The 26,190-nt window shown below is 36.6% G+C and overlaps 2 protein-coding genes across 2 annotated transcripts in view; both read right to left on the reverse strand.

Moving 5' to 3' along the window:
* LOC139141110 (uncharacterized) overlaps positions 1–14,339 on the reverse strand; it is a 43,646-nt gene extending 29,307 nt beyond the window's left edge. The window contains exons 1-4 of the mRNA XM_070710693.1: positions 13,963–14,339; positions 5,861–7,265; positions 1,708–1,830; positions 652–745 (exon numbers count right to left, since the gene is read on the reverse strand). Of these exons, the coding sequence (XP_070566794.1) occupies positions 652–745; positions 1,708–1,830; positions 5,861–7,265; positions 13,963–14,114 (1,774 nt within the window). The 5' untranslated portion in view covers positions 14,115–14,339. The remainder of the gene's footprint in view (positions 1–651; positions 746–1,707; positions 1,831–5,860; positions 7,266–13,962) is intronic.
* Positions 14,340–17,068: 2,729 nt separating this feature from the next.
* LOC139141111 (MOB-like protein phocein) lies at positions 17,069–23,377 on the reverse strand. Its single transcript, XM_070710694.1, has 8 exons — positions 23,224–23,377; positions 22,277–22,339; positions 21,313–21,413; positions 20,662–20,704; positions 20,175–20,261; positions 19,430–19,509; positions 18,971–19,082; positions 17,069–18,195 (listed from the first exon to the last, which is right to left on the reverse strand). Exons 1-8 carry the CDS (start codon positions 23,284–23,286, stop codon positions 18,076–18,078), a joined length of 669 nt encoding a protein of 222 aa, XP_070566795.1. The 5' UTR covers positions 23,287–23,377; the 3' UTR covers positions 17,069–18,075.
* Positions 23,378–26,190: the final 2,813 nt, after the last annotated feature.

Genomic DNA, 26,190 nt, shown 5'->3' on the forward strand with positions numbered 1-26,190 from the left:
CGTGCGCCCAACTGGCTAAATAAACGTAGCGGAAACAGCAGATTTTGATAGGAGCAATCCAGCTCAAGATCGCACTTTCCACACATTGGTAAAAATAATACTTTATACACTAGTAAAATAATAAATAATCTGCTAAAATTTTGACAATGGTGTCTGCAAAGCTGACAGCCGTTGGGGCATACATTTTGAATCATCGATAACATTCACGTACAACCTAGAGCAAGGTCTATGTTTTGCAAGTGTTCATGGAATCGAGGATTGATATTTAACTAGTGTATTATTCATTTATCTAATTTTTTGATTCGAAGTATCATATATAAAAAGACAGAAAATGTATATCATGGAAAACGCGAAAACGAAAAAATTCATCAAAAATTAGAACATCAGTACAGAGTTTGTCTTGAAATATTCATTGTCATGTCCCAGTTTGAAGTTTAAATTTCAAATAACCTATTTCAGAAAATTTGTAGGAATATCAAATCTAATTTTATTTTCTGATTTTCTCACATTCAAACTTTTGTATACTGAGGAGGGAGTTTGAAGACAAAAGAAAAAGTTTCATTTGGAATATGCATGTGTTGATTATCCACCACCCCTAAAATTTTACATGTCAATTTCATTTGAATCAGTGATGACAAATAAAGAACTCACTTTGTGATGAAGCATTCTGATGGTCAATGTTCATCTGGTAGTTTCTGTTCTTCATAGTGTGAAGTTTAGTCACCATATCCAGGTCAGTTTCATTCTGCAGACACACAAATAAAGTCACATGAAAAACTGTAATGGTACACTCATCTAAAACCACAAACCCTCCCTTACATTAACCCACTGAGTGCTGTAATTGTTTCCCACCAAAAATTTTAGTGAAACATTCTTACAAATTTTTATGAATTTTTCTGTAATTTTTAGATAATTTTGGACCAAATGGACTTCACATTTTATTGGCAACATTTTTTTATCAAAATTTTGTCAAAAATCTGCAAAAAGTGACAAGTGTGTTATACAGACGACAACAATTGACTTTGGTGCTCAAAGAGTTAAACAACAACAATGGTTTGCATTCATATCTTCATTGTTAAAGAGCTTATCAATGGAGCATAACAAGACTTTGGGATGACAGGACCGATGTCAGACAGTTACATGTATTGGTAGCTCAATATGGACCAGTGACCCTAACACCATGATGAGGTTTGACATATGGTATGACCAGTCCATCTATATTCATATTCAACAAGTTGCAAAATGTCTCAAAGGGAATATACAAACATGTACCCCATTAAGGTAGATCGCTCCTCAGGGACAGATATTCGGACTCTCAAACTTGTACAGTTCTTTTCTGATCTACCACTCGTGGGGGTTCGTTTAAATTTAGCTCTTGGTGTAAGAAAACTTTTCACCGGCTTAGTTTTTCGAAAATCTAAAATTTCATTTTTTCTCCATAGAGTTAACATGGCCATTTTGAATTTCAAATATCAGTAAATCTTGAGTAATTTGTTTCTCTAGTTGCAAAATTTGCATGGTGACCCCAATTTTCATTCTTGATTTTGAAAAAGAATGGTTGAAATATTCTTTGAAGAACATTTGAGCAAAAGTTTAAGTCTTTGACTTTCAAGGTGCATACTACCTTAAACACTAAGATAGCTCACACCATACTACCATGGTATGATAAGCTAGCTCACTGAACACTCTGGTACATGGTATACTTACCAACGTTAGTGCTGACAGCGAATTCAGCTCTATCTCTCTCAGTTTACTTGCCAAAGATTCAGAGGCATTTGCTGGTAGTATTGAAAAACGCAATGCAAGGCAGTCTGCAACAGATTTAGAATGCTAGAAAAACAAGAAAAATATACTCAATATAATTACCACACCTAGGACAGTAAGTGTACAGTGTCAGTTTTTGGTAATAATTTTCTTGTAATTTTTTGAATAGGCACAAATCCTACAAATGCACTGGCAGTTGCATGGTATGGTACATGTATGTAGATTACAGTACATACAATGTTTATAAAAAGTTGTATAACACAGTGTGACTGATTTCAAGGAACATAAACAATCAACACCAATATTGCGAGGAATGTATCATGGAAAAGTACAAGAAATTGAGAATATTCCAATGTTATGTTACAAACAAATTAGCCAAACTGAAGGCAGTAAGATTTCTGCTAAGGATTGCCTTGTAATACCGTATGTGTACATTGCTGAACCTGTACACATGCTACATGCATAAAGGTATAACCTCTGTGCTGCCTGTATTCCACATTTACATGTAAGTAGTAGAATATTGTGTTAGTATTACAGTTTGTTGCAATGTATTTATTTTTGTTTCATTCAATGGTGAAAAACTAACTTGTGCTACCGTATGGTTAATTGGTAGTACAGTTCATGGTACATGTATATTTAGTGACAAATACCAGTCTACATGTATGTTCTATTTGTTCTGTGGTCAGGCTGCATGTACAATGTAGCTGTATATAAGGTAGAGTGTACTGGGAGGAGGGGGCAGATATTCCAACTCTCAAATTTTTACGATATTCTGATCTACCACTTGTGTGAACTCATTTTGAACCTCTTAGAGTCAATTGAGTTTTCACCAGCTTATTTTTGTGAAAGTCGACAATTTCATTTTTCCGATAGTTGACTCAGTTAAACAAAGGGATGGCAGCCACATTGAATTTTAACTGTCAGTAAATTCAAGGTTCATCGTCAGATATGGTGACCCCTGATTGTTGATTTTGAAAGCTAATGGTTGAAAGTTTACATCCTTCATTTTAAAAGCACATACTACAATATAAATGTTCAGCCCAAATCAGTATCGGTACTACATGTACAAGCAGTTGACAAATGCCTATAGGCTTATGTCAAAATATACACATAATACTTTATTTGATTATGGAATATTAGGGAGTGAAAAATTTACATGTACTATACAATCTTAAATCTGGAGGTTGAACCTTTCTGTCTCCATGCTTGTAGCAAAACAGTAATTATGGGTTAGTACAGTAAATGTATCTACCGTAGTTCTAGTTGACACATAATGCAAACGTTCACTCATTTATCTATTTTATCATAAAGATTAATTTTGTGATTGACAGCTTGAATGAATGGCTCCCAAGCTGATTGAAGACACCCTTAATGAGCTTTTTAATTCAGAATCATCTCTATTTCATCAAAATCACAACATTCTGTCAATATTTTAGTCACCACAGATTTTATGGTGCATCAAATTTGAATCATTTCTTCATTAGTTGATTTTCACAAATCTGACATGACAATTCTGACATTGATTTTTTTGAAAAGCAATGCCAATGACAGGTACGATACAGTGTTCTCATCAAAGTCATACTTGTAATGAGCTCAACTTCGACTGTGAATGTGTGATAAGGGAATGCAGTCTGGTCAAACTGGTTAACCCTGTGGCAACAATGGTTTTGACCAAAGTCTATTGTCACCAATGGTGAGTGTGGACCTATTTACTAGAAAATGGTGGTGACCAGGTTAAAACCTTGCAGCCAGAAGAGTATACATTGTAACATTGTCCTTACAGAAGTGACCATTTGAAGACCATTACAAAACATTCACCACCTCATCTTGCTAAGACAAACATGGACAAAAAGAAAAAGGTGATTTTCACAGACTCAAACTGACACTGATACCTGTAGTGTGTGTGTCTGTCACAATGATGTGTATCAAAGTGATCTGCTGGCTACCTTGATTCTTGAGCTTATTTTGAATGACCTGACTTGAAAGGTTCAAAACATTTACTTTAACACTTGTCTGTCAACCTTTCTGACATTGTGGGTTCTAAATGTATCTGACATTTCACACCAAATCACAGTTTATCTAAGCTTGGCAACTTGACATTAATTACTCTGTCTGATGGCTCCCAATTCCCACTTCTAATCTTGAAAGCATGTTCCGAAGTTGAACAGCATACAAGATTACCATAGACCCAAGCTGTTGCTTTAATCATATCAAGATGTATGAGTTGAAATGCATGCTGGGAACAGCAAATTAATGGAAACTTTTCAAAGGCAAATTCCTGATAAAAGTAAAACATTAGGTCATTCACTGTGACGTATAGACTTGGTTCAAGCTGATGCTTTTGTGAACGAAAGTCATTCAGCAAGTTATCACACATTAGCGTTACTTTCATGTGAAATGCTTTGACCTGAATCACAGCAATACGTTTGTGAAATACACCAAGTTGTATGAAAGCAAGCACAGTATATGCACATGTGTGGGTAAACGCAATGCTAAGTTTCAGCCCAGGGATTCAGCTGATAATTCTACTACATTACATTCAGAAGGCAGTTTTAATTCACACAGTTGTACCAAATCTACAGACAGTTTTAATTCACAGAGTTGTAACAAATCTACAGACAGTTTTAATTCACAGAGTTGTACCAAATCTACAGACAGTTTTAATTCACAGAGTTGTACCAAATCTACAGACAGTTTTAATTCACAGAGTTGTACCAAATCTACAGTATGTGTAACACACATTATTATACATCTACCATCGAGAACAATAGAATTTTGCGTGCGCTAAAAAAGCCGTACAGAACGCCCGTTCCGTAACACGTACGGTTTCAAGGCGCCCCATCCCCTGCAGCTGTATCTGCGCGTTCACTGTTGAACGGTTTCAAGGGACCCATTGGACGAGTGCCAGAACATGTCTCGCGCGCTCTGTACGTACGTGTGTCGTGCACACACACTATCCAGAACTTGCAGAAGCGCATCCGAGATAGCGCTGTACACTTGCGCTATAAATCGGAATCGGAATTGTTGACATTGCACGAAAACGGTCATTACTCTGACAATTTGATGCCCCAGTCAAGAATATAAGATGTATAATAATAAGGTTATTACGAAAATACCGCAAAGGATGAACTCGGACATTGGCGCCGCGCATCGCCCTCCGCTTCGCGTCGGGCAATACGCTGCGCCTATGTCCTCGTGCATCCTTTGCGGTATTTTCGTAATAACCTCATAATACCATACACATGCACTTTTATCTGAACAAACAAACAAACAAAATACACAGTTCTGTGAACATTCATGTACTGTACATGTAATTTATCTGCATCATCAAAATTTAACAATATTTGAGGAACTGACTTACATGTACACCTAAAAAACTTCTAAAATCAGAAAGAATTACATTTATTTTTCGACAGTATCCAGAAGCTGGTTTTTCAGGGGCCATGAATTTTATCCTTCGAAATCAGAGAAATTTACCTATAGCCAGCCAACCAAGTTTGCTGCCAGTGCTTTGAAGAGTGTGCTAAAACTACCAAGCTGTATACAAATACACTTTTGTACAGTTTGTGAGAAGTGGCAAGTTGGTGAAAACAGATTTTGGCTTGATCATTGCCACTTTTTGATAACTTGACAGGATGACGAGCACAGCAGGATATTGGGTATGTGCATGATTTGTATGTACTATAAATGCACTGAATGGAGACACAAAGAATTGAAATTACATGCATGCAGGTGTTACAGTTGACTTTCAATTGATTGTTTAATGACTCAAACTTCTTGGAGGTCATTTACACAGTATCCAACATTACAGTACAGTGTATACCTGGTGATCTAAGAGGTGAAGTTGAATTGATGGAGTGATGAATCCTGGGACAGAAATTGTTTCATCCAGGTACTGTAACTATGATGAAAGAACTTCTGGGCTGTTGTGTACATGTACATGTACATGTACCGTACATTGAGTATATGGCTTAAGAGAAGTAGTTAAGTGGATTGAAGTGAAGGATTCTGGGATGGCATTTGCCTCCAGGGTACTATGAGTTCCTTGGCTTTTCTATAGCATACATGTAGCACAATATAATCCTCATGCACTGACCTTTGACACATCCATTTCCATGCGTTTCATCAGCTGTTCTCTTTCTTTTCTGATCTTGGCAAGTCTTGCTCTCTTTTCAGCTAGGAGTAATCGTCTTTGTGCGATCATTTCTTCCTTGGCTTTGTCGTAGCTAGTCATAATGGTGGGTGATGCAGTCGGTGCCATCACTGGGGCTTCTCCAATAACCGACAGATAATTTGTTGTGTTGCCGACATCTTGGAGTTCACCACAGTTATCAGTACCATTCCGATCCAGTAACTGCATTTTTGCTACATTTTCAATTTCTGAGTCCACTCTGTTGGGATCTGTGTATTTCTTGACAACCTCATCAGCTGTCACTGTGAGTGGGGAAGCAACTGCTGCATCTTTTGTCAGTTGTGATGCTGAGTTAACTCCTTCATGTTGTTTTATAATTCTAATGTTCTGAAAACTGTCAGTTGTAACTGTTGTGAGAGCTGGGCTAGAATAAACACATGACCTTTCCTGTTCTCCAGTTAACACTGATACTTGTGATTGTGTAGTTTCCACAGTACTAGTACATGTAGGTTCAGTTGGACTTGTTTCACAGAGTCCACGTTCAGTGGAAATACCACTAATCTCCTGGGACTGTGTTTGAATTTGTAAGTCTTCTGATGGATCTGGTTTCCCATGCATGTCATGTTGGTCTTCCCCACTGTCTAATACATCACTTTCAGCAACAGTATCAACACTGTAAATCTTTGACTGATCTTGCACTTCATGGTCAGAAAAGTCAGCATCATTCTTTTCAGAAGGGATACTAACAATGTTAAGTATTTCACCAGTATCATCAATTTCTTGTTCATGCGATAATAAATGTTTTGAATTTTGAACTACAGAATGAGGAGCATCAAAACAACCTTCTAAAGACATTTCATTCATTGAATCACTTTCTGTATTTCCACAATTCTGATTACACGCATCTACATCATCATCACTGCTGACAGTGTCACTGTCATCCATGGTGCCTTCTCTCATCATCATGTCCACTGGGGAAATCTCAGTGGCTCTTCCTTCCTCTGTTCTGCACCCCTCTTCGTCTAAAACACCTGACAGGATGTCTTGCTGAACCATACATTGGATCACAGCAGTACTACCATAAGATTCATCTCTGATGTTATGAGGAATATCGACGAAGCCATCATATTTGTCTTCATTCTCTTTGTTCTCCACATCATCCTCATCTTCATGTTTGATTAACACCTCTCTTTCATTTTCAGTGCATGGTTCTTCTGAAAACCTGAATCCTGGTTTAAAGAGTTCAGTTTTTCGTTTGAACTTGGCAGCTTTCTTTTTCTCTTTTGGTGTCACAGGACCAAAGAAGATTTCATCATCATTATCATCTAGTGTTTCTTCAAAACAAACAATACCAGCATTTGTTTCCAGTCTGGTAAGAAAAAAGAAAGTACAAAGTGCATTACTTAAAGAGGCCTTGTCTTGTTATGACATCTTTATACATTTTACTTTAATATGGTCAATATTTGACCTTCGAACTATGCTTCAAATTTCACATGATTAATACGAAACTAACTATTTTTAGGAGAACTCTGCATTGTGATGGCACACTGAATTTTAAGATATATGTACAGAGACTGAACATTCTTTACTAGCACCCATACAATTATAATGTGAGCTACTGAGTATGAAAATGTTCTAGATGCAGTGAGTGAACAGCTTGGTACAGTAAGGTGGTGTTCCGGTATGTGTGCTCTTATTCACTCCATAGAATTGTATTATTGATAATTGGTACAACTATAACCACACACCTTTGGGGTGTCAAAATCAGTATTGTTGCCAGGAGACAAATTCTGCTCACTGACACTGAAGAGATACAAATTTTTCAATTTTGCAGAATCTGCCTATAATTACCAGATCACATAGATAGAATATGTACATAATGGTAAATGATATTACAACACAAGACAATACCACTTTGTTTGATGTCAGAAGGTAAAGTATGCTGGTCACTCTTTAGCCATGAAGAAACCTTTTTGTACCAGACTGCACAATGTGAACATAGTATGCACCTTAAAACTAAATGTCTTAAACTTTTTTCTCAAACTTTCCTCAGGGAAGGTTCAACCATACTCTTACAAAATCAAGAATAAAAATTGAGTGTCACTCTGCAAATTTTGGTACTTGAGAAACAAATTACCCAACATTTATTGATATTTAAATTGCAAAATGGCTGTCATCCCTGTGCGAACTGTATGGTGAAAAATTAATTAAATTTCAATTTTCACAAAAATAAGAATGAGATCAAGAGATTTAAAATAAGCCCCTACAGACAAGACACCAGGACAATATTGTAAATTTTTGCGTTTCGGAATATCAGTCTCTAAGGTGCATTCTACCTCAATGCCAATCACAGTTTTACCTTTGCTACAATGTAGCAATGACCTCGGATGTTAACAGCTTGATTTGTTTGAATTCTAGCACTTTCATGTTTTACATTTATCACATGCCATAGTTGTTATTTCTACCAACTCAGATTGTGCAGGAACATATGGTAACTTGTGCCTGGATGACACTCCATGTTGAGGCTAATCCTTTGCTGGGACTGCTGGTGCTTGTCTGGAAAGCTAGAGTCACTAGGTTCCATGACTGCACAGTGTTACTGCCTACTTTGAAATAATGTCATCCTAATGCTGGGTTTATGCTAAGCCGTGTGCTACTACAATTTCATATTATTGAAATGTAATACCATACAGCTTAGCATAAAGCCAGCATTAGTCAACAGTTCTGCCTTTTTACTTAACATTAACATGCATGAAATATCCCCATCTTAAAGCTTAGAAATAAATCTAGTAGAATGTATCGTGTCTCAAAGGTGCAGTCACCAGAGATAACCCTGCCATTTCTGTGCATTTCTTTCCTAGAGGCAATGTTGATCTCCATGTTCTTTCACTCTTGCTACTGCTTATGCTTAAAATATTTGAAGAAGTCTTACAACAGATTTAATAATGCAATGAAAAATTTTAAAAGTTGTAATAAACAAGGTCACCAACCGTGATGCTTTATGAATGACTTATTTTGTGCTATACCAGGGGATATTTTCCGAAGATCCCACAGTTCAATTATCATATTCATCTAACCACAGGTCACATGGAAATTATCATATTCATGAAATCCCTATAGCTTGAGAACAGGAAATTATATTATTTTCATCTGCTAATTTGAAATTTTTTAAGACTGAATATGCATAAAAAGGGATGAATATTTCAGAAAAACCCGTTTCACAGTGCCTGCTATGCATGGATATTTTAAACTAAGACATACATGCAAGTCATAAAGGAACAATATTATCACTGTCAGCATGATTTCATTGATATTCTACCAATATGGCCATGTGTATGTGAATATTACTGTCACTGAGCCTGTGGTTCATCAACACTTAATTGCCAAAAATTGTGTACTGTTATTTGAACATCAATTTTAAAGGCCAGATTAAATTAAAGTACAGAAAGACAGACAAGACATTTATATGCATAAGATGTAACAGCACAAAGATGACCCATAGTGAGTAATTTTCAGAAGAAATCTTTCATCAGCTATTTGAGATAGGTTAAAAACAATGAGCATCATTATGTCGTTTTGAGGTAAATGGATATTAATATTGGCAGGGAAAAGCACAATACAAAACCTAATTCTGGTGATCCCAAGAGGTCTATAAAATATGGCATACAGGCACTTACATGTGACAGTCATTCACCGGGAATAGTGCAACCTCATCTTTTCAAATGGTCTGTGAATGCACACTGGCATTCATTCAGACGTCATGTGTACAATACAGACACTGAGGGCGCTCTAACAAGTTTTTGTGAAATTGGTGAATTTTGAAAATTTCACAAATACACTTTGTTTGAAGGACTTCTATGTTTTGCCTGATACCTTAAAAAATCTTGCTTTTTACATCACAAATTTGATTTTTTACCCTTTGAGAATGTCACAACTGAATACCTTTCCCAGTTGCTGATAATGCAACCATTTTTAAAATACAACGCACTGGGAAGTAGTCAAGAGAACTGTAAATTTTGAACCTTTAGGAAAACAAGTCATCGTTGATGACACAGTCCTCACTTGTTAATGGGTATTTTGATTACAGGTCCTCAGAGAGGATAGAGTCCTCTTCATTAGGTCTGTGATAAAATACTTTTGAATGAATTCGCTTGATACATGTCTGAGTTATGGTACAGGACATGAAAAAATCGTAACAAAATGGTCGCACAGTGGCCATATTGGATCGCATCACAAAACAAATTGATGTGCATAGCTATGACATTGGTCGATGTCCTTGTACCAACTTTGGAATAAAATCGGTTGAGATATGCCTGAGTTATGGCTCTGTACATGAAAAAATCGTAATAAAATGGCCGCACAGCGGCCATTTTGGATCGTATCACAAAACAAATTGACGTGCACAGCTATGACATTTGTCAATAACCTTGTACCAACTTTGAATAAAATCGGTTGAAACGTGCCTGAGTAATGGCTCTGTACATGAAAAAATCGTAATAAAATGGCCGCCTGGCGGCCATATTGGATCGTATCACAAAACAAATTGATGTGCATATCTATGACATTGGTCAATGTCCTTGTACCAACTTTGAATAAAATCGGTTGGAACATGCCTGAGTAATGGCTCTGTACATGAAAAAATCGTAATAAATTGGCCGCCTGGCGGCCATATTGGATCGTATCACAAAACAAATTGACGTGCATATCTATGACATATGAAGTAATCTTTGTACCAAGTTTGAATGAATCACTCCAGGCATCTCTGAGATATCTGCGTGAACGGACGGACGGACGGACGCACAGACGGACGGACGGACGCACGCACGCACGTATATGACCAAACCTATAAGTCCCCCCGGACGGTGTCCGTGGGGACTAATTAACAATATCCTAGTATAGTTATAAACAATTACCCTTTACGAACCCTTGGAATGTTTCTTATCAGACTCTCTGCTGACTGGTAGGATAGATCAGTAATCATCACGACAGTTTGGAAAAACAGAAGGGTGACCAATTTACATACCAATACATAAGTTACATTTTCTTTTGTCATGAAAATGTTTTCTTTTTGTATGGTGAATAGACATGAATAGACTGCACAAAAATAGAGGGATGACCCATCCGTCAAAGTCCTCTTCTGGAGAACCCTATGGTTGATTTATTACAATTCTGCAAACATACTGCAATGATAAGAATATCAGCCAGCATTGATCATGTACCAGCATTTTTCATGCAATTTTGAGGAGCAGTGTGGATCAATCTATCAGAAAATGTCTAAAATACTTAAAACTCTTGTTAAAAATATGATGTAATTTTAAAAATGTACGTCTAAAAAGAACCTATAGGCTGAGGACATAAACGTCTTTACTCCTGATCGATATGGACATTCAGTCAATCACAATCAACAAAATAGTAAATCCATACAAATTGCAGTAATAAGGATAATTCTATATTCAACTACTGACACAGACAGTGAATGAAAATGATCAAATGACACAATTCAATGTTACCTTTGGTTAAAAGTTGTTTGTAGCCTGCATGCTTACTCCTGGCTCCTATAAAATGACAAGACAAGCAAGGCTGAGTGGATTTCTCCACTCAATGATGTAAAAACATTTTTTTTGAATGTAGAAAATTTTGTAAGTAGAAAGTATAACTGCTGACTATTGAACTCGCATTGCATTATAAGTGGCAAAATTTCACATTCATTCCAAAATGCACCATCAGGATTTACAAAATGTATTTTACAGAGCACTGTGAAGCATACAAGTTAATTTTAGAGTTGCCATATCTAAATCCTTGCCTATCTCAGCTTTCATTGCCTGCAGTGCAAGATGCATATCACTATATGACCACGTGTTGTGGTATCAGTGACATCTCCAGTATGTCTGTATGTGTTAGTCTCATGTGCAAAATATCTGAGTCAATCACATATGTCGTCGGAAACCATCTTTGACCTTTGACCTTCCAGTCAGAGGTCACACTCCCCCTGCTGCACAACATACCTTATTGTTGTGAAAATGCACCTGGTTGAACATTTTGAGGTCATTTTCAGAAATAGGCTACATTAAAATGGTAAACACATAAATAACATACGAGTGCATGTGGTTTTCTGATGTATAAGGACGTTGCACCATGAACTACAAAACATAACGACAGTGAACTAAATTCATAATTGGCAAACTTTATTTAACCTTAAAGAGATTAACATTACTGTACAGTGTAAGGGGTATACTTACTCCAAATATAGATTTTATTTTCATTTGAACACAGTTACAATGTAGCCTACATATATAAACCATGATGTATGTAATCTTTGCTTGGGTGTGATAAAATTGCAATGATAACAACAATAGACTATATATTTTGGGACTCGTTCTTGAATTTGTTTTGAATCTGAGTCGACGATAAAGATGTTATTTGATACCAGTATGTATATCCAGAGTTTCATTCTAGTAACACAGTATTTCCATTGGGACATCTACATTACATGGAGGGACCGTGATTACATTTGAGAAACTGGTGCTTTATTAGAATATGAACACACCATCATGTGACCATATGGTGAAACATCGACAGCTCCTTGGTCTGTGCGCAATATGATCCCTACTGTTGGTGTACTAACACCCTTCTCAGCTTTCCTTGCCTACATACAACTGGAAGTCTCCAGAAACTATCAACTCACTTCCGAAAGAATTCTGTGTATTAAAGGCCAAGGAAATAAAAGGTTTGTTTCTCATCCTCAAATCAGACCCATCGTGTCAACTTTTTTTTTCTGCTCATGAAGAAATAAAATGAAAAAAAAATAAACTCAAAAATACGCGACGATTAAGCAATAAAGCACATCCAGCGATGGTATACCACGAGATTTTGACCAGTTCACGAAATATATGTACGAGCGATAGCGAGTGTATATATGAAGTGAAATGGTCAAAATCGAGTGGTATACCGTCGCTGGGTGTGATTTATTGCTATTATATCATAACAGTATACAGTGAGTATATTGAAATTCTGGCGTGGAATGTCATAAAAGGAATTTTCCTCAAGCTGAGAGCTAGTGCTCATGCCAGCCGTGGTATATCGCCGATATACCACGGTTCTTTTCACGTCTCGACCAATCAGATCGCTGTATTTGCAACATCAATATACTGGTATGATATATAATAGTACATAACACACTGCTGTATAAAACAGAATTGTAAACAAAATAACTGACACTAACATTCCATTCAGAACTGTACACATATGTCGCTGTTATATTAAGCTGTCATAACTGTGCATTGCTGCACTAAAAGTCAAACCACAGAACTGTTGCTATACAAAAATACTAAAGCAACACTGCTGTGCATTTATCTCTATGTGCATTCATATGTTGTTTTCATGTTTTTGCGCGTTTTTGTTGGTTGAAGAATAAAAAAAAGAGAGGAAAAAACCCAGCGTCACCGCATCATTTTTGTAATACTAGTATGTCTAGGATGAGAAATAAACTTACTTTTCTTGGCCTAAGGGCCACGTACGTAGCAATCGCAATCGTCACTCACAGACTGTGTGGAGTAGCGAACACTCATGAAAACATTATCACCCATTGAGAGCATGCAGCAAACATCTCGACGTTTCTGTATGCAACACATTCATCGTGGTGATATAAAGAACGTATTTGCTTTGTCAGGGATGACAATAAGTCACCCTGTTTACAAAACACAAGAAGGAAAGAAGTCACCGCTCGGGTCACCGGAGGTCTGATCATGTCGCTTGCACTGTACTGCGGTTGGTCCTCCTTGGTGGAGGGACTGTGGTTCACACGCAGCATGTATTAACTTGTTTCCACGTCTTGTGATTAACGTTAAATTAAAACTAAATTTCTCTTTAAATAGGCGATACACTGGTAAAAATACAGGGCAGTACAATATTGAATAGATTGGGATGGTCGCCGCGCTGCACACGAGTCAATGAATTCAACACCAAGTTGTTGACATCGTACATGTACCGGTTACTTTGTCTGACCACACGCTGTATATGTTTACTCAACAAAGTTCTCCAGACTAAAACTATGAATTGACACTTACCCGGCTGCACTATGTCCATTCAGAGGACTTAACGGAGGACGGTCGTTTCCGGACATATTTTGTCTTGGTGTACTTTGCGACGCTTGTACCCTAAGGTTTCGCTGCACTGGTACACAACATTCACTTCCTCTCTTGGGTAAACCTATTTGCATTTCTAGTTGATGACGTCACATGGAAAGTTATGTCTTCGGACAACGGACCGGAACTGGTTTGATCTGACGTCAAAACTCCCTCGCTGTTTACATCTTTCTTATACTCATCATGATGGGTAATATAATCTCTTTCAACCTCAAGTATCGTCGATACGTTTGGGTATTCCAGTTTACATGCGACTGAAGCTTCGCGAAAGCCACAGCAGTTTTCAAAGTTGCCTCCTAACACAAACACGCATGCGCAGATGGTCTCTTGTGCCCCCTCGCTAGAGGGCCTGCTACTCTTCATCTCCATCTGTCTGGGTTTCAGCAGGGCTTTCGCAGTTGGAAGGGGGACTATTGGCAGGCGTATCGAAAACTGCACACTTTGTGAACTCCGAAATTTGAAAGTCAAGCGCTGATATCAATTATATCTAAACTTAATATCTGGAATCGTCATGGAGGAATTCAATTTACAGTGTATGACAGCATCAAAATAAGTTGTGTAAAACACTAATTAATAAACAAAAACTTTTGTACCTGGGCCAATCACAGGGTCAAAAGGCATTCTTAGTACTTTGGGGGACAACTTGGGAAAAGAGTTGAGGAGGGGGGGGGGGTCCAGCATGTGATGTAGATGAACAGAAGAAAGGTAGGGGACTCATTGCAGATGTTTACAAAAATCAAAATGAAAAGACGACATTGTTAACATGCTCCATTTGATTAGAAGTACATATCAGAGCTATTATTATCTAGAACCTCTGGTAGTTGTCGTACAACAGGCTGATACCAAAACTACTCAGAGGTTCTCAACAAGAGTTATCAAGTGGGTAAGTTATATCAAATTATGAAACTTTTTTTGAGGGGGGTGGAATGGGGGTCACAGCTACTGTATTTCAATGTGTTTGTTTTTGTTCTATTTGTGTTGTTTTGTTTTTGTTCTATTTGTTCTGTATTGTTTACAGTCTGGCCCTTTTTACAAGAATATTAAAAGATAAATGTATGACAAGAAGAAAGTAACTATTATATTTTAGTTATTCATATTGATGTCTGATAATATAACTTTCAGTGCAACTTTGAAAGAAACAAATATGCCGTAGGTTGATGAAGACCAGACCAAAATAAACCCATCAAATCTTTTCCTTAGTCTTGAAAAATTGTTTAGAATACTTTATGTTTAGAAAATAAGAGAGAGACGACATGTACTGTATTATGCCTTTGAGAAGTTCAATTTTGTATTTTAATAAAGTTTTCTGAGATTTAATGTATTGGCAATGGGACTTACATATGCATTCAGTTACTTAAATGTAATCTAGTGAAGAAATGATCCTAAAAGTCAGATTTACAATGCATCACAGTCCCTCTAGAAACATATATTGCCAAGCAATTCAAATGAAAAACTGACTGACAGTTGCAAGATTAGCATGAAGGAGTTCAGCAAGCTGGATGTCAATTACTAGAATCTTTACATTTACTTCATACATTGTCCACGTCATCAACATCTTGTAAGGTGTGCAAGTGAATTACGACGTTTCATCTGTCTTAAAGACCATAGCCATTTCACTCTGAGTACATACATTGTATACCATACTATGGCATCTAGACTTAAAGACGATGATAGGGCTGTTCCAAAATGTTGAGGTGAAAGTGATAAATCCCTCTAGTGCCATTGTTGGGTTGTTTAATATTGGATCTCTGTATTAGGAATGATGGGTGTGGGTTAGGGTCTGACAAGGCTGTGTTATAATAAAAGTACTCAGTACATACAGAGTTCCTTACATTTTTATGCATACATGCCAGTGGTAGTGTCACACAAGTTATATGCAACAGGTACCGGTAGGTGTTTTTATCAGATGGTGGCTGATGGTGCTATCACAGTGGAAAATTGACTTTACAATCCCTCCTAACCACAGAACACATTAGGCCGAACAAAAAAAAAATTGTGCTGTTCTGATAACCTGACCTACCTATTTTGAACCTCTCAACCCTAAACTTTTTAGAGCTACGTAAACAAGGAAGTAAAAAAAAGAAAGAAAAAAACTGTAAAATCATGCGTTCATTACTTGGCATTTGATTTTTGCTTGAACGAGGACGTCTTTTATGTTTTTTTTTTCCTTTTATATGTATGATACATTTTTCTGGAAATGTTGTTGCCAGTGTTTGACCGCCCTGTACCCCTGAAAAATGCATATTTAAAAATAAAAAATATTTTGGAAAAAAATTCCTGCTGACCTACCTAGCCAATCAGAACAGCACAATTTATTTTATTTTTTGGCCTTTTGTGGATTCTTTGCACAAGTGCCATGGAGACGTTCCTGTACATACATAAAACATTTGTGGAGGACGTGTGTTCCAAGATGAGATGTGTCTTGCCTCAGGTGATCTATACTTTGCTACTCTGTGTTTGGAGCATGGCCTCTTAGTGAACTGTTCACAGCTTCTTTAGGTTTGTGCTGATATCTACAAACCTTTTTAGCTTTATTTCAAGGATATTTGAAATGTAGACTGTTCTGAGAGTCAATTTGCCATGGTAACTCAGTCATTCAGATATCAAATCTCTCTGTGTTCCGTCCTACCAAGTTTTTGCCATCATGAAACTCCTGTGAGAAGGCCAAATAAAGTTGTATTTTAATAAAGTTTTCTGAGATTTGTACTAACAATCAAAGGAAATTTGCAAAATTTGCAGAAAAATTTCCCACTTTGTAGGATTTTGCTTGTTTTATGGCAAAAAAATTGGTGTGACGTGTTTGAATTTATTTACATCAGGTTTCTATGACATCACGGTTGTTTCTTTGGCCAAATGGACTGTTTGAAATTGTTTATTGTCCAAGTTTATGTCACTACAGGGACAGATAATGTTTGGACAAGGAATCAATTTCTTTAACTCAATATTACATGAAATCTTATTTTTGTTGCTAGATAAGTACTAAATGACTTTTATTTCTACAGCTACAAATACAATACATATGAAATACTTTGCAAGTAATTAAATTTTTAATTGAAAGTTTCAAAGAGGCAATAATACACACTGCTGTCTTTTGAAATACAGGTGTGTTTTCAAGGGTAAGGTATAAAACATAAATATAATAATGCATGACGTACTTGTCAAGATAAAAAACAATACATTATAACAAGGCAGCTACATACATTGTACGCAATTGGATATAATAACACATTTATTAGACATGTCAGTACATTGGGACTATGGCAAACTTCTGGAAGAATTCACAAAGTGACAGTATCTATTATAAAGTGGACATTGATGTAAAGTCTATTGATTGCTAAATACAATGGATGCCATCAAACCAAATAAATAACCATGTAGCAAAGTAATATTGTAATTCAAGTTTAAACATAAACACTTCGTTTAAAATTTCATATTTTGGAATATGCAACTGAGTTTTGAGTTTCAAGAATTGAAATATAATTTTTGTACATGACATGTGACTGAATTTCCAGTGTGAAGAATCCTATTTCACAGTCAGCAAATACTTTGAGCACAGTGGGAACAGCGTTACTAGGTTGTAATTTGGGTTGAAATAACTGTAATACATCAAGTTCAAAAAAGGACAATGTTTCAAAGCACAATTACGTTAAGGCATACATTTAGGACAGTGGATGACTAAAACACAAGCATGGTAAATACTGTTTGACCTAAAACCCTTTCCTGACTATAAGTTTAGAAGTGCAAAAATCCTACAATGAAATCATCATTTGGTCTTTCTTTTGTAAGTTTAAACTGCTGGTGGGTTTTCAACAACTAATTGTTTATAAATCTGCACAGTGATAGGACATCTAGCAGATACAGTTTCAATGTCAAAACCGATAATCTCAATCTGTTTATGGTAATAAAACTACAGCTAAAGACTCATCCCTCCTGAACAAAATCGATCTCCATTGTCATTTTTATGTTTCAATTATCCACTGCCCCTAAGTCAAGAAGTGAAAAGTAAAAACATTGTCCACAAAGACACTGAATAACTTAGGCATCACTTTCTCCTGGTTGAATTTCTTCCAAGATTGGGACAATTAGATTATCCTTGGACATGAGATTATACTTCATAACAAATGTTGTGAAACGCCGGCAAAGGTAGGTTTCATTCTGTGAAATACAAAGGAAAACATGGAAAATTTGTAGTACAAGAATTTGCAAGGAAAATTTACAAAGAACTTGTACATACACAAAATATAATTATTTATCCACATAAAATTCTTGGCATCACTTCTGGTAAGAGTTTCTGATTTACACATTTATTATTCTTTTATATTTTTATTTCTTTATCACTATTTCATTTATGGCTTTAGAGGTTGATTACATAGAGAATACTTGTCACGGAATGCTGCAGCAATAAAGCACACCTAGCGATGATATACCATGAGATTTTGACCAGTTCACGACATATATGCACGAGCAATAGCAAGTGCATATATGAAGTGAACTGGTTAAAATCGAGTGGTATACCGTCGCTGGGTGTGATTTATTGCTATTATATCATAACAGTATATTGAAATTCTGGAATAGAATGTCATAAAAGGATGTTTGCTCTTGCAGAGAGCTCGTGTGTGTGCCAACCGTGGTATATCGCGAATATACCACGGTTCTTTTCACGTCTCGACCAATCAGATCGCTGCATTTGCACCATCAATATACTGATATGATATAATTCAAATTATACCATGTACAATCCAATGCAGCAAATACACCAAATCTTGCACAGAGCTTTCATTTCACTGCAATCTTAATCCTTCCATGTCTAAAGCTTGTAACTTGTACGTCATTTTTCCAAAATATTTGCAAAAATACATGTAATATACACGGATGATTTCAAATGCACACACTTGCTGACAAGCACTAGGAATCAGTAGAAAACACTCACCTCATACTCATCAAATAGTGTCCTATGATGAAAATATGCATGTGAAAATATCCTATAGATACGTCTGCAGACAGAGCCAAGTTTTGCCACCGAAGATTCCTTTATACTAACCCTGTACAAAAACACAAGCAACATTTCATTTTAACTGTATCCAACATGAATCTCTTTGAACATTCAAATGTGCTTTCTGTAATCAGAAAAATCCATGCAACAGGGAAGCATGACTGACCAAGACACTCTGAGTATACGTACAATGAATGAAAATAATGGTGGAATTATATAATTGATATGCTATTTATGTCACGGTGTTGACTGAGTTCAGCTGAAATCTACATGGGGATGCATGAAATTGTCATGAGATTTTAAAGAACACCGGCACAGTCACAGATAACAGCCTTGATGGCTGTCATGACTCATGTATGTGAAATTTTAAAGACACAGTAGAACCGATGTTTTCACCTGCTTGGAAAGTACTTGTTACTATTGAGAAGTGAGGCTGCTCCATCCAATGTGTGCCTTGTGTAGTCTATTGCTGGACACTGAAAGGAAAATCATCGTCACACATTCAAATTGTTATCACATCTTGTACAAGTCATTTGAATGTTTCAGTCAGCCAACTGAGAGACATTAGTCAAATTCTTCTTGGTCCTTTAAGAAGTGACCTGAGATTTACATTTAAACAATTTTAAAGATTTCCATTCACACTTTACAAATTCCAGGTAAAGTGTATGATAGGCAGAGAAAAAGGGACTGAATTCTATGTATTGTCATCTGAGAAGACCGATTAGCAACTTGCCACTGCAATGGACAATGAGAGTGCGGTTTTGATTTCCCTGGCTAATACAATAAAAGGGCACAGCTGTCACAGTTTGAAATTTGGGGGGAACATTTTATGAGAATGTTATTCTGCAAAAAATACATAATGGGGGAGGAAGGATGGGTGTAGGCAGGGTGGGGGGTTGGCAGGATGGGGATGTGGGCAGGCTGGGGGTGGGAAGGATGGCGATGTTTTATAAGAGACTGTTCAGACAGAACTCTCTGAAACAACATTGAGAGACTTTACTGAGATAATCTTCTGTAGATGAACAGAAATTAGGTTATCCAAGTACTCTACAGTGTCACAGAGTGACAGCACGGTGACACTTCTAATCATTAAATGTCTGTCATGTTTCTCAGTCAATGTTAAATCACATAGTTATTTTACCTCCTTTGGTGTTTTATGAGCAGCACAGAGAAAGATCCACTGTTCAGTAGCTGTCATCTGTGTACAAGTCTCTGGTTGACACTCAGCCTGTATATAGTGATAACAGGGAAAAATTAATATTGTGATCATATCTATAAAAACAGAACTATATATTTGAGATAAATATAAGTGAAATGGCATGCATGATGCCTTTGAAAGCCTATAACTTACAATCAATGCATTCCTGTAATGTTTGGTAAATGGCCCACTGTGTGTTTTATAGCATTTAACGATTTAAAATCACAAAATCCAGGTTAAAAATTCAATTTTCATAAAATTTCATCATTTTTAAAGGATTTGAAAGACCACACCTCCCCTAAAAATCACAGAAGTTTAAGTGTACAACTCAATTACATTATGACTTTTTTTGATCAATCACAGTTAAAATAGTTCCTGACATTTCATTGGCTACCTTTCTTTGCTACATTTCAACATAAATTCAACATACCTGTAATTTTACTGCTAATCCATTCAGCTCCAAGCAAAACTGTCTGTAAACAAAGAAATTCATTAACTGATGAAAATTTACTTCTTGATAAGACAACACAATAAAATCAAGACAGAATCATTCCCTTCATTCTGTTTACATGAACCATCAATGTTATATCTTCATTGCTGGATTGCAAGATTCCCACAATGTGGCAAGCCATGCCCAGCCAGTCAAACACTGAAGGGGAAAGGGGTGCTTAATCAACTGCATATGTGTACTACTGTATTTTAACTGTTTGACTTTGTAAATAGTTTTTTATATCAATGAAAGACAGTGCCTTTTTACGATAGAAAAGAGTAATTTAATTCTGTCGCCCCATTTTAAAATATACATGTCCACATTCACCATGGTAACAATAAAGTACAGTTTTACTATGGTGGTGAAAGGGTTAATGCAGTGCTCTTCATTGCACTACTTTCATCAAGCACAAAAACAAGTGCGTTGAGTCAAGTTCAAAATGCAAACAAAGTACCCAAGTTGTATACATGTGGACACAGAAAGAGTTTGAAAAATATTGCATCATTTGGAGATGTGTGTCTGAGATGACAGACCATGGCATCAAACACCGTGACAGACACTGACAAGTTGACACTGCCACTTCATTCTCACCGTAGATGTTCATATTTCCATACACCTTCATCTTGACTATCAGGAGGTTGTAGAATTGAGTCAACACTAGAATAGTCTTTCCTGATATTCTGTTGTATAAACTGGAATGAGAAAACAAACACTAAGGAAATGGAATTCCCTTTTTTGGAGAGCGGCATCAAAGAAATTATTTTTTGTTTTGTGAAAGCAAACTGACATTGACTATGTCTGAAACATTTTGGTCTAGCGTGTGTCTATGAATGTCTGTACATCAACAACTCATGAAATACAATACAAAGGTACAGACAAGTAAAAATAGGCTAACAACATTTTTTTATTTTTTTTATTCAATCCATCATTGTAAAATATGGCAACAACATTTTCAGCTTTATTGAATTCTGTAGTGTATGTCTTTGACAAAGAGAAAACAGCATTAGAGTTGACAGCAGCACTCACAAAACTGTGCAAGAAAACTAGGCATAGCTTTCATTGTGCATAAAACAGAGTGCTATGTCCATGCTGTTTCACTCCAGGGCTTATCCTGGACACTTTAAGATACCTATCACTTCTCATCTTACATGTATCATTGATATACTACTAACTATAAAAGATGTATTTTGCTTGCAACATCGATTACATCCATGATGATTTACAATTTACGTAGTGTGCCTTTATTTCAAAATGTCTGTTCCAAAACAAATTCTCGACCGCGGAGTGATGTCAGTAGGTGAAACGCATACGAGCGCGGTGAATGAGAGATCAGGCGATACAGAAGAGCGAATGACACAGAAATTGTATAGAAAAAAGCAGAACTAAAAGTTATGTCATTTAGGTATATTGAAACTTTGAATATTGTTTTGGTGGTTGAAAAATCCGAACCCCTTCACGGTGCTGTGACGCAAAAATGACGTAAAAAAACCGCAAGTACCCGGATGACCCGCGGTCGAGAATAAGTAGTTTAATTCTGATCTGGTAATGGTATTACCTGTTGTACAGCTAATGTACTGTCCATTTCTTCAAAGGATTCATCTTGCCAAGTGTAGAAGTCCTGCAACAAATTCAAGAAAGTAAATTATTCTGATATTTTGGAGCTGATCTTTAATACACTGGGGCTTCACTGCTTTCATTCACAGCAGCTGGGCATGTGAGACAGCCATGGCCATGGGAGGAGCAATCATTGAGCTGCCATTCAAATTTTTCCTCCTACAACGATCTCACATGTGTTTGGCTATAAGACTGCAATTTCACATGAGAAGTGATCGGCTAATTATGCCGATAAATACCAGTCAAAAGCAAGGGAACTTTAGAATGTGCATGGAGGTAGTAGAGACCTCCATGGAATGTGGCTGCTGTTGTTTATGTTTTTTTTTTGGACTGTACAGTATGTGTTGTTTCAATCACATTGATACCATAGCTTGCAACGAACGCCGTCATAAACAATGAAAGGGATTCCATATCTGCAATACGAGGGGAGGTACTAACCGACCCTGGGGCCTGGGGTACGACTGAGTGTGACGACCAGTGTGAATATTAGAAAGGAGTGTCGGTCGGCCCAATCCCAACTACTTCAAAATTACAGGAATCCTTTGATAATTGTTTTCCCCGCATACTTTTGCAACGACATCAATACGATTGAAACAATAACTACAACAACTTAGTGTTATTCAATTTTATTGGTAAACAACAACATAGAGTAAACAACAACAGCCGCATTGCTAAGTTCCCTATGGTTGTGCGTGAGTCACTGACTGCACCCAACTCAAAGCCACAGCATTCATGCCCATTTTTCGTTACATTGACTCCGGCAAGGACAAGCGCAAAGAGTTGACCAATATCATCATATTTGGCACTACTGACAACACTTGTTGTCTCTGGCGGTATATAATTGCCAAAGTGATACCGAAAGTCACATAAACGACATCATTAACTCACCGCTGCCTTTGTACCGGGTCTATTTCTGCGGATGATACTTGGAGGTCCCGTCTCGACGGCCATTTTGTTTTTTCTGTCCGAGGCTAATGCACAGCGCCACCATATATCCTCTCTCGACAACGACTGTTCCACTGTTTTTTTCTACTTTATTATTATGTATTTTTCCGTATATGCATGTAATTGTTCTACTACTTGTGCTATTTTTTTAAATACATTTTAAAGTATTTTATCAGAACTTTTTTCAATGTATTTATTTCCTGTTTGGAGATTTTGATGTAAATGTACTCTCATACCTTGAAAGGGGTCGTAGAGCTCAATAAAATTATTATTATTATTATTATTATTATTATTATTATTATTATTATAACTGTAGTCTGCACTGCAAGGGGCCAAGCATCATTTTTCTGCATGCATTTGGGCCAGGAACTAAATTTTTTTCCATTGTGCAAACGTTTCACTGGGAAACTCTTCCTCCGATGCATAACGTTTACGGATGAAATGCCTATTGAATATTGTTTTTCTAAATACAAACAAAGACAAAATGCTAGACAGGGCGATGTACTGACACCTTGACTCCACTGTAGCATTTAGCATTTTTCACTCTACGTTTATTATCACGGATCGTTAATTAATATCAATGAGAACCACCTAAGTGGATATCACTGCATAAATAAGAATCATTCTCTATTATTACCGATTATTTTCAATACTGTGCCAATATATTTTGCTACATTGTATTTTTTTGCATTTCTTCATATCCTATATTTGGATGAATCACAGTCCCTCCACCCAGTGGAGGAACTATGCGTTGTCTGCAGCATAGACCCTCGAGGGTCTATGGGTGCAGGGACAGCTGCGCGTGGATGAATTTTCATGCGAAAAAGAAAACGAATGTATTATTAACCTCCTGCCATTGGGGGCGTGCTTTAGTGCATCCCAGCCACCGTTCGTTTTCTCTATCACGATTCCACCATCAAGGACTCTCTATGCTTACCGCACGGTACTTTATGAGGCGAATATAATTTTTTACATATAAAAACCTGCTATACTGCTCTACTTATGCATAAACATTAAAGCAATGTAAAAATAAGATTTTGAAATGATGGCTAATGCTTTCTTGTCTCAGATGGCATTGCCAGAGATGTTAAATTTTGATGAAACTCAAAAATGACAGAGTGTAAATCTTGAATGTGATGATTTTCCATGACAAATAAAACTACCAAATCTTTTATCATTCAGGGAATAATAATGCTACTATGGTGATGGAGATTTTCTTATAGCATTGCCATGGTGTCACTATTTGGGATGACGTACAGTATGCTATGCTGTCATCATTGATGTTCATTTTCATCAAAGATTTTCATGGTCACATTGAGACACATTTACAGTGAACATCAGAATGATATATCCAGCATGCAAAACAGCCATGGAAGGATCTTAAAAGACAACAGGCAGAGATGTGGTGCTATGAAGTAATGTATATTTTAAACAACTTGTTGCAGCAGCAGACCTTAGAATTATTCATCATCATAGAAATTTAGTGCGTAAAATAACAAGGTATGTGAGAGATGAACAATCAATGACAGTGAAAGCACTGTTTTGCAACAAGAGGAGTATTGGCCAATCTGCAGGGTATAAGAGTTGTATGAACCGTAATCTGTTAATCAACAGTTGAGAAATGTTTGGGTTTCTGTTTCATGATGTGCATTCACTCTCCCATTAATGTTTATTTCAGCTAATTTCAATTGGGCTAGTAGCAGTATAACTTTTGACAATTTTTTTTACTATTTTCGTTTTTAATGTAAACCTGCTACACTTTCTTGTTCTATTCACCAAAAAGCATATTGAAAGTACACAGTATTCAGCTTGTCAACTCAGCCTGTATATATGTGAATGGCATTGTTATTGTTGACAAGTGAATTCTAGTCCAGACTAGAATTCAAAATAACTGCATTTTACACATACAGTTGTGGGTATTTCAACTTGAACATTCTTTGAAGAATAGAAGAAGAACTAGCAATTGACATATTTAAAATCTAATTCACAACGTTGATACTGAAAGCCTTGTCTTCCCTGAGGAGGAGCTGGTGTATTTAAGTAATAACTCCCGCCGCAGGAGGGTACATACACGAGATTTTGGTACAGTGCGCGACATATAGCACGAGCCAATAGGCGAGTGCTATATGGAGCGAATTGTACACACACAACAACTTGCAAAAGTAGATGTTTGCAAAACTGCATTATCCTTTTTTATTATTCATCTTTTCCTCACTTTGCCTTCATAGTGGATTTTGAAGCACATTTAAAACATTATGTGACATTTCAATTTAACTTATTACAATAACATAAAATGTGAGGACAATAAGTTTTGAAATTATATAATCGTTCTTCTATGGAGAAATGTACAAGTAGAAAAATGCTATAAAACTGCACATAAATTTAATCTGCTCAGATACTCTCCAATCCTGACAACTACAGTACCCTTACAATTACTGTACGTCATAATCAATTTCAAAATGTCATTCATGATCTAGCCAAATTTGATTAAAGAAACCTTACAGAAAAGTTCACCAGTCTCCATTACGGGAAGACTCCATTAACTTAGGAATACCCTACTTCCCTAGAGGATCAATTCCACAGACCTGCCTTTCCTACAATGGCACTACAATAGCACCAGCTGGATTAGATAAACATAACAATGGAACATTCACACCTTGGGGATTAAAAGTCTTCTGTTTGTCACCCGAGTTGCTCAGGCAAGGACTCGGGTTTCAGGTACCATGCAAGTTAATGCAGTCGTCCCCTAATTCTCTGCTATACTTTGCCAATATTTGTAAAAAGCAATGTTCATGAAGGTCAAAGGTTAAAGTACCTGTTCAATTCATAATTTGATAATTTTTATAAAATGTAAAAATGGTGAGAATGAAATTGAAACAATGAGATGTAAGTGAACCTGACAGACAAGAT

This window comes from Ptychodera flava, chromosome 9 (genome assembly GCF_041260155.1).
Source record: "Ptychodera flava strain L36383 chromosome 9, AS_Pfla_20210202, whole genome shotgun sequence".
Taxonomy (NCBI): Eukaryota; Metazoa; Hemichordata; class Enteropneusta; family Ptychoderidae; genus Ptychodera; species Ptychodera flava.